The sequence below is a fragment of the Pseudorasbora parva genome, chromosome 8 (genome assembly GCF_024679245.1).
Source record: "Pseudorasbora parva isolate DD20220531a chromosome 8, ASM2467924v1, whole genome shotgun sequence".
NCBI classification, from domain to species: Eukaryota; Metazoa; Chordata; class Actinopteri; order Cypriniformes; family Gobionidae; genus Pseudorasbora; species Pseudorasbora parva.
The window spans coordinates 8,748,158-8,766,049 of NC_090179.1; the positions used below are offsets into that span (position 1 = coordinate 8,748,158).

The following is a 17,892-nucleotide window of genomic DNA, read 5'->3' on the forward strand; positions in this document are numbered from 1 at the left end:
GAATAACTACAACAAATTAATATCGCAATACTAACACTTGAACTACTATTACAGTTTTCCTGAATTGCTAAAACACTAACCCCCTTCTCAATAGCATAAACTAATTTGATGAATAAATCACGTTTCACATAGTCAAGACACCATTTGAAAATCTCATAGGCCTACACTCTTTTTGGAAAACTCAAAAACATTCTCATTCACTATAACATATTTTGTGACTTATTTTTCAAAACGCTAAACAAGAGGCAAAAGTTATTCACAACTACAACACAGTTGTCATTGTTTAGACATTGACTAAAAACATTTCACACTTAATTCTAATGATGTGACCAAACCAACTGTACACAAATTCAGTTCAGAGTGCCAAAAATGACTCAGAATGTTGATATCGACATTGGATGGAAACAATATAAGAGGGACAGGATGAAAGGGGGTGAACCAGGAGGAAGAGGACCAGAAAGGGCAAGGTGTGGGGAAGGTTCTCAAGGCTGGATCCGGCACACTAGAGCACATTTTCCGGCACATTTCTGGCACATTTTCCCTTTGCCTGGAAAGAGACAGCATTGCCTGTGATGTCAGGCCGGACCCAATATGATCATGAGGCAGAATTAATCTCTCTGACTTTGATTTTGCAGTTGCACAACTTGTGTGTACTGTAAAATGTTTTTTTATTTTTTATTTAGAGTTTTCTTTTACCTTTTTGGCTTTTGCAGTTGGGTCAATGCATTAAAGTTTTTCTCAATTGCTAAAACACTAAACTCTACTGTCTGAACCAAATGCTCAGTTGCCTGAACCCACTGACGGAATCAATCACTCTTTTGATTGTCTCGGGTTACTATTGTAACCCTTGTTCCCTGAGAGGGAACGAGACACTGCGTCGTCGAGTAACGACACTAGGGGAACGCCCCCAGCGTAACGGCTCTGAAGTATGAATGAAATCAGCCACCAATCCAATTGGTGCAACGTCATGACGTAGTAGGTGACGGTGTACGCGGAAGCTATAAGAAGGCGCCATCTCATACAACCGACAGCCTTTTGCGATGACGCGAGCACTCTATGTGAAGGTGCGGCGACGAGACGCAGTGTCTCGTTCCCTCTCAGGGAACAAGGGTTACAATAGTAACCCGAGACATTCCCTATCTCGAGGGAACTCGCACTGCATCGTCGAGTGACGACACTAGGGGAACGAATACCCACTATGCCATACCGAAACACGCACATCCTGGTGTGAAGCTGACATACCAGGCACATTTAGGATGCGAGCACTCTAGCACCCAGCGTAGCCGGGAGGTCCAGCTTATAAAATCTAATAAAGGTGTGTGGATTAGCCCAGCCTGCTGCGTCACAAATCTCAATAAGTGAGGCTCCCAAAAGGAGGGCCACCGAGGAGGCCAAACCCCTCGTAGAGTGAGCCCTCACGGCTATGGGTGAAGGCAGATTGCACACCCGATAAGCCGTGGCTATAGCCTGAACGATCCAGTTACTAATAATCTGTCTCGCCGCAGGCAACCCTTTCTTAGGGGGGCCAAAGCACACCAAAATCTGGTCCGACTTCCTCCAATGAGCTGACCTGTCCAAATAAATTCTCAATGCCCTAACAGGGCAGAGCAGGTGCAGCCTAGCTTCCTCTGCCGTCACGTGAGGCAGAGAATGAAATGCCTGAAGAAAAACTGACCCCATCTCCGTAGATGGAACCTTGGGCACATAGCCTGGTCTGGGGTGCAAGATAGCTTTCACCCCACCAGGGGCAAACTCCAAGCAAGTTGGCGTGACCGCCAAGGCCTGGAGGTCCCCCACTCTCCTCAGAGAAGTGATAGCGAGGAGAAAAGCTACCTTGAGGGTCAGATTTCTCGCCTCAGCCGACTCCAATGGTTCAAAGGGGGCCTCAACCAGCTCTTCGAGAACCACTGTCAGGTCCCAGTCTGGGACTCTGGGATGAGCCGCAGGCCTCAACCTCCTAGCCCCACGGAGGAACCATACTACCAAGTGGTGTCTACCCAGCTGGCCCCCATCTAAAGGCGAGTGGAAAGCCCCTATGGCAGCCACATACACCTTCAGGGTGGACCGGCGGAGAAACGGTCTTGGAGGAACTCCAGCACTGAGGCCACTGCGCAGTTAACTGGGTCCACCCTCCGTTCTCTACACCAGCTAGTGAAGACATTCCACTTAAGGCTATACAGTTTCCTTGTAGAGGGAGCCCTAGAGCTGAGAATGGTCTCTATGACCTCTTGTGGCAGGCCATCCTCTAGGTACTGAGCCCCCTCAAGGGCCAGACCCAGAGGTCCCACAGCTCGGGCCTGGGGTGGAATATCATTCCCCCTGCCTGAGACAGCAGATCCCTCCTCAGAGGGACCTGCCATGGGAGGCCGTCTAGCAGTGCCACAATGTCGGAGAACCAAGCTCGGGACGGCCACCGGGGTGCTACTAATAGGAGGCTGATGCCCTCCCGGCGGACTTGCTCTAGAACTCCCGGGAGCAGAACGATCGGGGGAAATGCGTACAGACGCCACCTCGCCCACGTCTGTGTCATGGCATCCAGCCCCAGCGGAGCCGGATGCCTGAGGCCGAACCACAGCGGGCAGTGGGTCGTTTCTAGTGATGCAAACAGATCCACTTCCACCGGGCTGAACCTCTTGCACATGGCCTCCAACACCTCGGGGTGGAGCCGCCACTCCCCGGGCCTCAGCCCCTGCATCGACAGGACGTCCGCTTCTTGGTTCTGGTCCCCTGGGACGTACATCGCTCTGAGAGACGACAGTTTCCCCTGGGACCACAGGAGGATCTGATGCGCCAACCTGCATAGTGGGCACGACCTCAGACCCCCCTGGTGATTTAGATACGATACTACTGACATGTTGTCGGATCGCACCAGGACATGGTGGCCGTGGAGGTCCGGGAGAAAGCTCCTCAGAGCTTTGTAAACCGCCAACATTTCCAACCAATTTATGTGCCAGGAGGAATGCTGGGGTCCCCACAGACCTCGCCTGAACCGGCCTTCCATGACCACGCCCCACCCCGTGAGGGAGGCGTCTGTTGAAAGGATTTTCCTGCAACATAACGCTCCTAACACTGGCCCTAGGGACAGGAACCTCGGATTTTTCCATATGACTAGGGAACGAAGGCATTTGCGCGTTATCCTGATCATACGGAAAGGTTTTCCCCTCGAGGAGAAGCCCTTGGTTCCCAGCCACCACTGGAGGGGCCTTATGTATAGCAGGCCAAACGGAATCACGTTGGACGCTGCTGCCATGAGACCCAGCAGTCTCTGGAACTGCTTCACAGTGCGGCTGTGGCCTAGCTTCATCCCTGAGACCTCCGCCAGTATGGACCCAACCCGTGCGGGAGACATGCTCGCCCGCATCGTGGTCGAGTCCCATACTACACTGAGGAACGTAGTCCTCTGGGCGGGTACTAACACGCTTTTGCTCGTGTTCAGTCTCAGCCCCAAGCACCTGAGATGGGCTAAAACGACATCTTGATGCCGAATCGCCATCTCGCGTGACTGTGCCATTATGAGCCAGTCGTCGATATAATTCAGTACGCGGATGCCCTGGAGCCTCATCGGGGCCAGAGCTGCATCCATGCACTTGTTAAAGGTGCGAGGGGAAAGAGCTAGACCGAAAGGTAGCACCCGATATTGGTACGCTTCGTCCCCGAAAGCGAACCTCAGGAACTTCCTGTGGGCAGGGAGGATGGAGACATGAAAATATGCGTCTTTCAGATCTATCGTGACGAACCAGTCCTTGAACTGGATCAGAGTCACGATTGCTTAAATTTTGAACATCTTGAACCTGAGCTAGGACCGCTTGCCAGAAGCCTTCTTCGCCTTAAGGACATCTCTTAAATCGCCCTTCGGCTTGGAAGACTTCTGGCGAGAACGTCGCCTCCTTTGCCAAGCTCCCCCGGGAGGGGCGCGGGAAGCGACGCTCTCTTTTTGCGCCTGTCTGTGAGCGGCTACAGGAGGCCCCTGGCGGCGAGGGAGATACTGCCGGAAAGCCGCAGACTGCTTCCTCACCTCCTGGAATCTCTCGACGACGCTATTGACTGCGTCGCCGAAGAGACCCACAGGGGCTATCGGGGAATCCAGAAGAAAGGATTTCTCCTTCTCCTTCATCCCCGATAGGTTTAATCAGACGTGCCTCTCCATGCACACGGGCCGCCTCTTTGGTGACGCGGAGAGACAAGTCGGTTGCTTTCCACAGCTCAGTAATGTCGTCCAGGGATGGACCATCTCCCTCATCGAGCTCCTTCAGGAGCTCAGCTTGGTAGGCCTGCAGGACCGCCATGGTGTGCTGGCAACTACCAGCTCTCCCGGCTGCTCGATACGCCCTGCCCACCAGGGACGACGTGACCCTGCATGGCTTGGTGGGCAGGACAGGGGCTTTTAGGGACGCTGCTGCTTCGGGAGACAGATAGCTCGCTAACGCCTCCTCGACGCGAGGCAGCGCCCCATAGCCAGCCTCAGACGCACCCACGACACACCCAAAATCGAGAACTGGGGGGTTCGATAGGCGCGCCGAGTATGGTTTTCCTCAGGATTTACACAACTCGTTATGCAAATCCGGGAAAAACAGCAAGCCCCTGCGTGGCGGCTGAGCACGCTTCTTGAAGAAGCGTCCGTCCAACCTGCTCACAGGCTGGACTTCCACCTCTTCCTGTGGCCAGTCGATGTTAAGTTTGGCCACAGCGCGTGTCAGCACATCCACCAGCTCTTCTTGAGCGGGGGAGTGAAGAGGTGAATTCACCTGCACTCCACCCGCCTCCAGGCTGAACTGGTCTGACCCCAGTCTGCATCAGCACTGGGTTATCGACCTCGTGGGAAGATGCCGCAGCGCGGGCTTCCTCACGAGGCGGAAGAGTGTCTGAATCTTCGGACAAGGAGTGGGAAGATGCCTCAGCATGCCTGCCTCCTGTTGCGAGATCCAGTTGTGAGCCCCAGGATCTACGCCACCGCGCTGCCTTAACAGACGCGGGACCAGATCCATGGGGCTCGCGAGCCTGGCCGCTTTTGGTGAAAATGGCCAGCCGTGAGCGCAGCACCCGGAGAGGCAGCTTCTCACACTCGCTGCAGGCGGCACCTCAAGCGCCGCCTGAGCGTGCTGCGCCCCGAGACACTGCACACACAGCTGGTGTGTGTCCGAGCCCGTAATGAAGCGCGGGCACAGGTGCACACACCGTCTAAACTGCTCGCTTGCCATGCTTGTAAGTGATATTGGTGACAGAAAACAGTAAATAGACAAACAATATCAACACAGAGCACCTCGCTGAAGAGCAAAGACTGTCGGTTGTATGAGACGGCGCCTTCTTATAGCTTCCGCGTACGCCGTCACCTACTACGTCATGACGTTGCACCAATCGGATTGGTGGATGATTTCATTCATATTTCAGAGCCGTTACGCTGGGGGTGTTCCCCTAGTGTCGTCACTCGACGACGCAGTGCGAGTTCCCTCGAGATAGGGAACCATAAGCACTTTTCACCTGTTTAGACACAACTTGCAAACACATTTTCATTGTGATACACACGTGCTGCATAATGGTGAGCACAGGTGACAAAAGTCAAACACAATTAAAGAACAGATGTCACCACTTGAACACAACAATTCAAAACTGATTACACTTGTCACTAATGATTTGAGGGAACATATAGAGTGAGCCAGTTCAGAAAGCACTGGTTTGTGAGGCCCTACAATGGATAGAAATCTGAGAGCGTTACTGTACACAAGTGGCAAACGCATAAGATTTCTGTTTTGTCTTTTTGTAGAAGTGCTAATGCACAGTTTTTTTGTTTTACAACATGCATTGAGCCTACAGTGAACAATAAACATTTATTTCTGCAGCTTCATGTCCTGAGCATTGTGTTTTCTATTTTTCTACGTAGTGTTTAGTGACTTTTCAGTAGTTTTTAATTTTGATTGATTTTGATTTGACAAGCATAGTTCAGTTTTGAGCACTGAACTGGGGACTGTTTTAAGGTGAAAGCTTTTGTTTTTTTGGTTTGAGGTTTTGTAAATGTAGCTTGAAAATTGGGTTTTGTGTTCACAGTTTAGAGAAAAGGAGAGCAGCTTTCAAGAAATGTGTCTTAGCAATCGAGAAAAACTGTAGTATGCAAGTGGTGGATATACAGACATTCAGTACTATACAATATTCAGTACAATACTTGCAGTGCATACAGTAAACAGTTTTGTAAGTTGTGATTACTATACTTTTTACGTAATTGCAAAATATATACTTTGTTCTGTAACTGCATGCTTTGGATTCTGTGTTGTCTTTTTTGATGTAGTGTCTAATGTAGTTTGATAACATTTACTCGCTGTATGTATGATCGGAAGGCATTATTTTATTTTGAGCACAGGTAAAATAGTTTTGAGACAATCGTTTGATTTTGCCAGAAGAGTCAGATGTTCTCTGAATGTGTTTAAGGTTTTGTGAAAATGGGTGATAGTTTCGAGAAATGTGTTTTAGCAGTTCAGAAAAACTGTAACTAACAAGAATCTCTGGTTTATCTAATCAGTATGTAATAGCGCTCTAGAGTTGAAAGAATTAGTTCGCTACTCGCTAATCAATAACTGCTATTATTTTCATACCTCTCTGAGAAGAACTATAGGTTCATAATTAATGTGAATAATACATAATGTATCATTAATTCTAAAATGGAGATCACTAGTAGTAGAACCCACTAGTAATGATTGTAAGGTTTTGGACAGTAATGATGACTCAAGTGTCTTTCCAAATGAATTACTGATTATTTAGAACAATAATCTAAAATGAGGATCATGGTAACTCACTAGTAATGACATAAGTATTACCAAATCCTTCATAAGGAATTACTATTACAAATGACAATAGCCTCCCACAAACAATAATTTAAAACTCTAATTTGTAATTGAGCCTATAATGAGGTCTTTGCTAGCATTACAGAAACATTTATGCCATTGTGGAATTTGCACAAGCTTTGGCAGTCTCCATTGATGAACAAATTAAAGATTTTTTTCTAAATTTCCAATACATTCCAAGAATGGAAGGCGGTTTTATTGCTAATGTGACTAAGCCCTTCCTCTGTGTAATTTCTGCATCCTAACAGACTCCTCCTCTCTACCTGGTCTGGGATATAAAGGACACTTGTTTTGTCACAGATGCGCTCCATTTGCTCTGAGGCATTGGCTCAAATAAGGCTTATATCTACTGCTGTCCGGTTATTTTACCAGCCTCTTTAGCATTGCATGTGGACGACACAGATCCTTTAAGAAGTCATGTCTTTAGGGCTGGAGCTCATAGGTATTGTGTCATGTGTGCTGGGCTGGCTCTTGGCCATCGTGGCTTGTGCTCTTCCCATGTGGAGGGTGACCGCCTTCATCGGATCCAACATCGTGACGGCTCAGATCATCTGGGATGGTCTGTGGATGTCCTGTGTGGTTCAGAGCACTGGACAGATGCAGTGTAAAGTCTATGACTCCATGCTGGCCCTCTCTCAGGACCTCCAGGCAGCTCGAGCCCTGACTGTGATCTCCATCCTTCTGACTGTCCTGGCTGTATTGGTGTCTATCGGAGGAGCGAAGTGCACCAATTGCATTGAGGACGAGTCGTCCAAAGCTAAAGTCATGATCTTTGGAGGGGTGATCTTCATCGTGGCTGGGCTTATGCAGCTGATTCCTGTATCCTGGTCTGCCAACAGCATCATCAGGGACTTCTACAACCCTTTGCTGCCGGATGCTCAAAGACGAGAGCTGGGCGCCGCGCTCTACATTGGCTGGGCTGCAGCTGCGCTCTTGATCATGGGGGGCTCCTTGCTCTGTTGCTCCTGTCCTCCACAAGACAAAAAATACAACCAGTCCAGAATGGCATATCCTGCGTCTCGCTCAACAGGTGGGGGAGGGTATGACAGAAGGGACTATGTATGAAATTAACAAAGGAGATCTTTCTCAAATGAGATTCATTTGCAGGAAAAAGTGGAAATATGCCACGCATACTTCATCATGGGGGAACAAGTCTGAGGAAGTTGTTTGGTGTTTTTGGTCTCTATATCAGTGCGGTGTTGGTCGTTCAGAATACGCAATCACAGAACGTGTGAAAACGAGCTTTCGTTATTGCTATGAAAATGTAAACTCAGACTGTTACTCTCAACTGAATTCTCAACAAAGCGTGATTTTCAGTTACCTGAGGCATATAAAGCTGACTTTATATTTATTGGCCATTTCTTTTTGTTTTGTAGGACTAGTTGCACTAAGATTTTTGACACAGACAAGTTGACTGTGTGTTTACTATGCTGGGGAATTTAAAATGGTCCTTTTTCCTCAACTAGACACAGGTAAATTTTCATGTTGTGATGTATTTACTTTATTTGAATTGTAATGTGCATTTCTTTTTTATTTATACAATATTTTTCATCAAGCTGTATACATTGTCTTGTACATGTATCATAGTTTGATAGACACTTGCTGCCATTTAAATTTGTTTTCTAAACATTTAAATAAATGAACTGAATTAAAAGTTGTTGCTCGGATCATTTAAGTGGGCTATTGTGATCTTGAATTGTGGGAGGAGGGTTGGAATGGGTGGGAGTGTGACTACTTTGTAGTGAGCATTGAGGCAGAAAGAACAGCCGGGGATCTTAGTGTGGTCATTTTTGTCTGTAATTTGTAATCTGTGTAGGCTATAGTGTATTGTTGATCAAGAACATTAACATATTGTACATTTCTCTTCCAGTACAACAATAAATGAACACATCAACCCATGATGAATTTTGTATATTAGGGAAAATTATGTTATATCCAAAATAATTAAATTCATATCCAAAATTAGAAAATGGATGCTTGAAATCATCCCAGTGTCTGTTTCCTTATAATCATGATGACTAGCATGTGCGCTAGAGAAAACCTGAAACTCAAGCCAAGGGGCCATGTTACCTTCAGTTAGCAACAAAGCCAAATACACACCATGAAATCACCAACAGATCATCTTACAAGTGTAGGTGGCAGATGGTGGCAGGTAAGAGACAACAGTTTAAAAAAATACACTCGTCAGAGGTTAATTATTTAGCAGAAGTTATCTTCATTATGGAAAAACAATGCAACAAATGCATAACAATAAACACAGAATTCTTAGTCAGAACCCAGCTTTATAAATAATGTTATGCAGTGAATTGTAATGATATTACTTGATTGAGAACCAATTATAGCAGCTTTGAACTGCGGCAACTTAAAATATTAAACAGGGCATCATATGGGTGACGCATACTACAAGCATATCACTTTACCAGGGTATGTCACCTGTTTCTATAACCACAGGATCAGTGTCAGCTCAATTAAAGCCAGCATGCAGGCTAAACTACCTTCAATGATAATATTAACACCATTAATACGTGTTTTTTGTTTTCTGTTTTTTTTTTTCAATTTCAATGGGGGATGAATCTTAACCATAATATGAAGTTGGTTATTAATTGAAAACGCCATTACTAAGAAAATAAGCACAACAGTTATAAGAAAAAGTTGGTTACACTTTATATTAAGGTGTCTGTTTTACAGTTTAACTATACACTTAAGTACAAAATAACTACATGTACTTATAGAGTTAGGTTTTGGTTTAGGATTAGTTGCATTTAATTATGCATAATTTATATTTCCGTAACTACATGCAATATGTGTAATAAGGACACTTATAAGGACATAAGGTGTTACCAAAAAGTCAAACTAAAAATAATCAAATTAACACAACGATGACAAACATTGAAGATTGCAGCCTGAAATATTTATATCAAAGACCAGCTAAGAGTCTTCACAGACTACGCTTTAATAAATGTATTGATTGTATTAATTACATTTTAAAAAGTACACTAATTAATAATGTCAACTTAAACGTTTTAATTTCAAATACTTTTTAAATCATTATGTTTTAATAACCTTTTAGAAGTACACTTAATTTTTGTGTGTTAACTAACATACTATTGCAAATACAAAGTACATGACTGCATTATTCTGTATTATATTTAAAGTTAATATACTATTTTAAACGTACTCAATTTTAACTTCATTATTACAAATGTGTAATTTTGTTTATTTATTTTATTTTTTACAATTGCCAGGACACATTTTTTAATACTTAGAAATCTTTTTCAAAGCTCTTTGGACAGTTCTCCTAACCAAATTTCATCCTGGCACAGAAGTTAATTTCAAAATTAAAGGAAGTGTATGTAAGACTGTGGCCAAAACTGGTACTGCAATCACTATCCCCTCTCCCCCTCCCCCTGACTCGAGGTTGCCAGATAGGCTGCAGGATCCAGCAGGAACGTTTGTAGATACAACAGCTGTGGTAACTAGAGCAGATCTGGCAACCCGGATGCCCAAACACTACTGACTTCGTGATTGGTCGATAGGTGGAGGGCGGAGCTTCAGGCCAAAACACAACATGTCAACATCAACAGCAGTTGAGGGCTGCAACAGCAACTTTTAAACGACAATATCCTGGCCGGACTACTGTTGTCTGTAACTGCGTTTCCATTACAGATTTGCGAAAAACTTTTGCGATATTTCTTAAATGTTGATAAAAAACTGTTGCGAAATGACAGCGTTTCCATAGCTGCAGTTATGCAACTAAAACATATTAGCTACTTTCCTCTCGCGATAGGTCATTCCAAAATGATGGCACTTGGTAGGTTTGTATATCCCATCCACCAGCAATTATTTTTATTGGAAGGAGACATATGTGTTATCCAAGCATTAATGGCAAGGAAAGCATTAATGGCAAGGAAACCCTTAGGTTACTTAAGCGGCACGGAAATGAGGTGTGTGTGTGTGTGTGTCAGATCTGCTTCAAGGTCTTCATGATAATGTAGCATTTGTGTTTAGAATCCAGTATTGCTGTAATCCTATATTGTCTTTTATGAGTTTAATAAAGAACTCTGTCTCGTCTTCTCTCCAAACAAACCGTCATCTGTAAAGAATGATCGACTTTTACGCGCGCCAGGTTGACGCATATAGAGTAGAGCGAAATGTTTGAATTAGCATAGTATATATATATTTTTTTTTTTTTCACCACTTTCGTTATTTTGGCTAGACATTTCGTTTTTTTGGGCATATGAACTGAATTTAGAAATGCTTTGGAAAAGAAAAAATTGGCATTTAATAAACGAAATAATTGTTTTGAAATCACTCCATGTTTGGAGTGAGTGCATGCAAAATAATTAGTTCCCCGAGTCCACAAATAAAAATAGACAGTTTATAGTTTATAATTATGTCTTGAACTCATCTGTATAGCTAAAAATGACAAGATTATTGTAAATTGTTTCATCGCTCTTAAAGGAAGAAGGAAAAAATGAGAACGTCGGCGCTTTTATCGGCAGTGGGTTAAAGAAAACGTCTCGGTTATGTATGTAACCCTCGTTCCCTGAAGGAGGGAACGGAGACGTACGTCAGAACTGAACCGACGAATGGGATCTTACTTTAGAGACCAATCCTACTTCGAGCATCTAACAACGAGCCAATTAAATTTGGCATGCGATCACGCATTCCACGCTCCGCCCCGCAGCGCGGGTATAAAACAGGAAGTGGAATGATAGATCAGCGCTTTTCCTGCTGAGGAGCCGAAAGGTGACCGGACTCCCAGCGGAAGCACAGCACCTGGCGACGGGACGTACGTCTCCGTTCCCTCCTTCAGGGAACGAGGGTTACATACGTAACCGAGACGTTCCCTTTCAGTCGGTCACGTTCGACGTACGTCAGAACTGAAACGACGAATGGGATCCCTATGGAAAACGCCAGGATGCTGGCCCTTCCAGCGTCCTGCTTGAGCACACTGCACCGTCTAGTATGGTACGGAAGTCAGGGCTCCAAGCAGGGAGTACAGTCACTGCTGTTTCTGCAAGACCCACTCAGAATGACTATTGGATAACGCTGGGAAAGCGTGCCTACCTCAAGAGAGAGAGGGTACGCTGCGGGGCCACATCCTTCGGGGAAGGAGAGGTGGCAGAATACACATAAGGACTAACCTGGCAGGGTAGTGCAACATATGGCAGTCTCTGGGGTGGTTCCAGCCTGATTGAAGGGGGGAAAGAACACGCCCAGAGACGACAGAGCGGGCTCTGTCGAGGGAAAGACACGGGGCTAGCCCGAAGGGTAGCTGGTACCGTGGAAGAATAAACATATGGGGTTGCTGTGAGGGAACCGCTACATATGGAACCCAGCCTACAGCCACGTTACACGAGCATACGGGTGCAGGCCTGGCGTCGGACGGTCCGCAACGTCTGACACCGGAGGGGTGACGGAGGAGCTCGACAGGGTTAGCTGGTTTCCCGGGGAACACAACTGGAGACAAATAGACGCACGTATCCGGCCCAGAGGGCGGGTGTGGCGTTTCGCAAGCCGACACTTAGAACGGGCACTTAACGCTCCTGGCCACTGGGGGCGAGGATGCGGGAAGATACCGGCTCTACACGTAAGCTATAGAATCTAGCAAACGTGTTAGGTCTCGCCCAGCCCGCAGCTCTACATATGTCTGTCAGCGAGGCGCCTTGAGCCAGCGCCCAGGAAGAAGCAACACTCCGAGTGGAGTGAGCTCTTACACCGAACGGACAAGGCACATCTTGGGACTTTTGGTAGGCCAAGACTATAGCATCCACTATCCAGTGGGCTAACCTCTGCTTGGAGACAGCCTTTCCCTTCTGCTGGCCTCCGTAACAGACGAAGAGTTGCTCTGAGGTCCGAAGGCTTTGGGTCCGGTCAACGTAAGCGCGAAGGGCGCGGACCGGACACAGCAAAGCCAGGGCTGGGTCTGCCTCCTCCGAAGGCAGCGCTTGCAGGTTCACCACCTGATCCCGGAAGGGAGTGGTAGGAACCTTGGGCACATATCCGGGCCGGGGTCTCAGGACAACGTGAGAGTTACCTGGCCCGAACTCTAGGCACGATTCGTTGACCGAAAGTACATGCAGGTCCCCTACCCTCTTGATCGAGGCCAATGCCGTCAGGAGCACTGTCTTCATTGACAAGATCTTAAGCTCACAAGACGCCAAAGGCTCGAAGGGAGGGCTCTGAAGTGCTCTGAGCACTAGAGCTAAGTCCCAAGAGGGTATCGAGGATGGACGAAGAGGATTTAGTTTCCTCGCACCTCTGAGGAACCTGACGATTAGGTCGTGCTTCCCCACGGACTTACCTTCTACTACATCATGGTACGCCGCTATTGCCGCAGCATATACCTTGAGGGTGGAGGGAGACAGCCTTCTCTCCAACCCATCTTGCAGGAAGGAAAGCACGACACTGATCGAACACCTTCGGGGGTCTTCCCGGCGGGAAGCGGACCACTCAACGAACAGGTTCCACTTCAGAGCATAGAGCCGCCTCGTAGAGGGGCGTCTAGCTGAAGCGATGGTGTCTACGACAGCTTGTGGTAGTCCATCTAGAACCTCCGCGTCCCGTCCAGGGACCAGACATGAAGATTCCAGAGGTCTGGACGCGGGTGCCATAGTGTGCCCCGTCCCTGAGAAAGAAGGTCCTTCCTCAGGGGAATCGGCCAAGGAGGGGCTGTCGCGAGGAGTGTGAGTTCTGGGAACCAGGTCCGGTTGGGCCAATACGGCGCAACTAACAAGACCTGCTCCTCGTCCTCCCTGACCTTGCACAGAGTCTGTGCCAGAAGGCTCACTGGGGGAAACGCATACTTGCGTAGGCCCCGGGGCCAGCTGTGCGCCAGTGCATCTGTGCCGAGGGTACCCCCGGTCAGGGAATAGTACCACTGGCAATGGGTCGAGTCCGGAGAGGCAAACAGGTCGACCTGTGCGGCTCCGAACTGGTCCCATATCAGCTGGACCGCCTGGGGGTGGATTCGCCACTCTCCCGGAGGTGTCGGCTGACGAGAGAGCTCGTCGGCTGTCTGGTTCAGCACACCAGGGACATGAATGGCCCGAAGCGACCTCAGCTGCTTCTGACTCCACAGGAGGAGGTGGCGGGCGAGTTGGAGCAGTTGACGGGAGCGTAGACCACCCTGACGGTTGATGTACGCAACGGTCGTGGTGCTGTCCGTACGGACCAGTACATGCTTGCCACGCAGCGGCCCCTTGAGGCGGCGGAGTGCCAGATGTACTGCCAGTAACTCAAGGCAATTGATATGCCAATGCAATTGCGGCCCCGTCCACAGACCAGCCACTGCATGCCCGTTGTACGTGGCCCCCCAGCCTGTGGTGGAGGCATCCGTGAATAGCACAGCATGCCTGGACACTTGTTCTAGGGGCACCCCGGCCCGGAGAAACGAAGTGTTGGACCACGGGCTTAAGGTTTGGTGGCAGTCCGAGTCACTGGGACCCGGTACTGACCGCTCTGCCACGCCCACCTCGGGACTCGGCCATTGAGCCAGCGTTGAAGCGGTCTCATATGAAGCAATCCGAGCGGCGTGACCGCGGCTGCAGATGCCATATGCCCCAGGAGCCTCTGAAAGAATTTCAGTGGGACCGCTGTCCTGCTCTTGAACATATTCAAGCAGTTCAACACCGACTGGACTCGCTCCTCGGTGAGGCGCGCAGTCCGGTTGACCGAGTCCAGCTCCATACCGAGATAAGAGATCCTCTGTGTGGGACAGAGTTTGCTCTTCTCTCGGTTGACCCGAAGGCCCAACTGGCTGAGGTGACTGAGCACCAGGTCCCTGTGTTCGCACAACTGGTCCTTCGACTGGGCTAGGATCAGCCAATCGTCGAGGTAGTTGAGAATCCGAACGCCGCGTTCTCTGAGCGGAACAATGGCTGCCTCCGCGACCTTCGTGAAGACGCGGGGCGACAGGGACAGCCCGAAGGGCAGGACCTTGTACTGATATGCTTTCCCCTCGAACGCAAAGCGTAGGAACGGTCTGTGTCGAGGGAGAATAGACACATGGAAGTACGCGTCCTTCAGGTCGATCGCTGCAAACCAATCCTGGGGACGGATTCATTGGAAAATGCGTTTCTGCGTCAACATCCTGAACGGGAGCTTGTGCAGGGCCCGATTCAGGACTCGCAGGTCCAGGATTGGTCATAACCCACCCCCTTTCTTGGGCACAATGAAAGTGTTGACTGAGTGCTCACGAGAGAAGCAGTGTGTGGGTGAGAAGGCCCGGGGGCGTCCTCGAACCCCACACAACTGCCCCCTGGCGACGGGAGGGTAGGAAAGGAGTGACAAGGCCCGTGGGCGTCGCACACTGCCAACCTGAACCACTTGGGGCCCAGAGAGAGAGGAAATTGCTCTTTTTGTGAAAATGTGGGTACCGCTGGACTCCGGAGAGCCAGCGGCAGAGATGGAATGACCAGTGGTGCCCCCCGGTCCTCGGGGGGGGGGGGGGGGGGGGGGGGGGGGGGATGCGGACATCATCTCCCTCAGATCAGCTCCTCTTCTCCCTGGGCTGCCCGTCTCAGGGCCGCTTCCCCTTGCGCTTGCCGGCAGGTTTCGCGGGCCCTTGGACGGGTTGGGCGGCCCCCTTGCGTCCGGCACCCTGCTTCGCGGGTGGAGGCTGCTGCTTGGGCTTGGCAGGGGCGGAGGCGGAGGCGGACGCCGGGGGACGCCCTCGGCGACGAGCAGACTGGGGGGCTGCCCCGGGCGGCTGGGTGGAGGCAGCAGCGGGCCGCCGGGGCAGGATATTCTTGATGGCCTCCGTCTGCTTCTTGGCCACCAAGAACTGCTGGGCAAAGTCCTCGATGGCGTCGCCGAAGAGGCCGGCCTGACAGACAGGGGCGTTCAAAAACCGAACCTTGTCCGAGTCCCGCATGTCTGTCAGGTTCAGCCACAGGTGGCGTTCCTGGACCACCAAAGTGGACATCGCCCGACCCAGGGAGCGTGCCGTGACTTTCGTCGCCCGGAGGGCGAGGTCCGTCGCGGCACGCAGTTCCTGCATAACTGCCTGGTCGGAACCACCCTCGTGCAGTTCCATGAGCGCTTTGGCCTGGTGGACCTGCAGGAGCGCCATGGCGTGCAAAGCTGATGCAGCTTCTCCGCAGGCTGAATAAGCCTTGCCCGTCAAGCCGGACGAGAACTTACACGCCCGGGAGGGGAGACGCGGGGCGTGCCTCCAGTCCGCATCGGTCTTAGGACACAGATGCATCGCAACCGACCGCTCGACTGGAGGGATCCCCTCGTAGCCCTTAGCTGCACCACCATCGAGAGTGGTGAGGATGGAGGAGTCAGTCGATCGTTGGCGAGCGCTATACGGCGCCACCCACGACTTTGTGAGCTCCTGATGCACTTCCGGAAAGAATGGCACCGGGGCGGGACGCTGAGAACCAGTGCGACCCGTCCCGAGAAACCAATCGTCCAGCCGCGAAGGTTCGGGACGTGGTGGAGGGTTCCACTCAAGCCCGACACTTGCGGCGGCCCGGGCAAGCATAGCCGTAAGTTCCGGGTCGGACTCGGGCAACGCTGTCACACCCGAAGGGGGCAACGCAGCCGAGTCTTCATCCTCGGAACCCATTAGCTCATCCCCCGATGCAGCGACTGACATCTGGTCCTCCGCCGGAGCCCCAAAAGAGACGACTGGCGCTCCACGTGGGAGGTCAGCGCGCCCTTCCGGAAGCTCCACCGGCACAGTGGAGGGGGGAGGGGCCCGAGGAGCCGTGAGACCCGTCGGGTTTGCCCTGACCGTCACCCTCAGGTCCCCACCAAGGTCATCAGCCAAAGTAGCAGCCCTCTGCTTTGCAGCTGGAGGACCGCTAGATCGGGGGATGCACGATGGCGCTCCACCTCTTCTGAGGTACTGGAGACGGGACCGCAACACTGCGATGGACATATTCCCGCAATGGGAACATGACTCATCCACGAACGCAGCCTCAGCGTGCTGTGCGCCCAGACACGAGAGACAACGAACGTGCCCGTCAAGCGGAGACAGAAATCGACCGCACCCAGAAACACACGGCTTGAATGACATCTTGAAAAAGACGCAGGGTCAAACCGTGTTGCTCTTTTGTGAATGGAAGTTGCTCTTTTAGCGTGCTGAAGCACTCAGGGAGATGACCGCGGCTCCACACAGTTCGATCTGCAAGCCTGTGTGAGCTCTCAGTGATATGTATGTGTGTGTGTAATGCCCAGCGAACCAACTGTTTTGTGTGAAAGGAAACGCTCAGCGAACCAACAAGCTCTTTGAACACTCGATCACTGATCAGACGGTCTCTCACTGACGCGCCGTATCACCCGCACTGGCAAACTCTCAAACACTTGAAGACTCATAGTCAGAAAGCTCTTCGTAGAAACAGCAATAGAACTGTTCGGCTCCGAAGTAGAAAGCGCTGATCTATCATTCCACTTCCTGTTTTAGATGCTCGAAGTAGGATTGGTCTCTAAAGTAAGATCCCATTCGTCGGTTCAGTTCTGACGTACGTCGAACGTGACCGACTGAAAGGGAACATATCCTAACTACGAAACTAAATAGGCCTAAGTACGTTTAGGCCTAAACATTAGCCTGTAATATTATTATTTTAATTTATATGTTGATTATGAATAGTGGGCAGCATGAGTAAGAATCGCAATATGTTTGAGACCTGGGGAGTCACATGATTTTGATCACTTCGGGTTTTATTTTCTAGAAAGTCTTTCTTAAAAAATTTTTTTTATTTTTGTATAAATTGTATTTTTATTTTGATCGATGTTTCATCAATTAATTGCCTGTTTATTAACTAAGAAGCAAACTAAGATCGTCTGGAATGGATTGGCGTGCAGCTGGCCTGTTTCCTCGGCCTTTGAGTAGCCTAAGGCTGAAACTATAGGCTAGCTCTTTCTGTTTTAATACATTTCTTGAATATATGTCTTAATTACAGTATATATAGCCTGTAGTCATTATTAGGAGAAAATATATGTCCTTTTAACTACATTATCTTGTTATTACGACACAATTGAGTGGAAAATATAATATATTGGCCTAATGCTGCAGCAATGCGTCACCGCAACAGGTGACATGTAA

General features: G+C 49.3%; 1 protein-coding gene across 3 annotated transcripts; it reads left to right on the forward strand.

Moving 5' to 3' along the window:
* The first annotated feature begins 7,250 nt into the window (after window positions 1–7,250).
* Window positions 7,251–16,942, forward strand: LOC137084096 (claudin-4). 3 transcript variants are annotated; one of them, XM_067450042.1, is made up of 2 exons: window positions 7,251–7,800; window positions 16,386–16,942. In XM_067450042.1, the coding sequence occupies exons 1-2, from the start codon at window positions 7,251–7,253 to the stop codon at window positions 16,922–16,924; spliced, it is 1,089 nt and encodes a 362-aa protein (XP_067306143.1). In that variant the 3' UTR covers window positions 16,925–16,942. The 3 variants fall into 3 exon arrangements, with proteins under 3 accessions (XP_067306143.1, XP_067306144.1, XP_067306145.1); XM_067450043.1 differs by having other exon boundaries at window positions 16,497–16,942; XM_067450044.1 differs by having other exon boundaries at window positions 16,591–16,759.
* The last annotated feature ends 950 nt before the right edge of the window (window positions 16,943–17,892 follow it).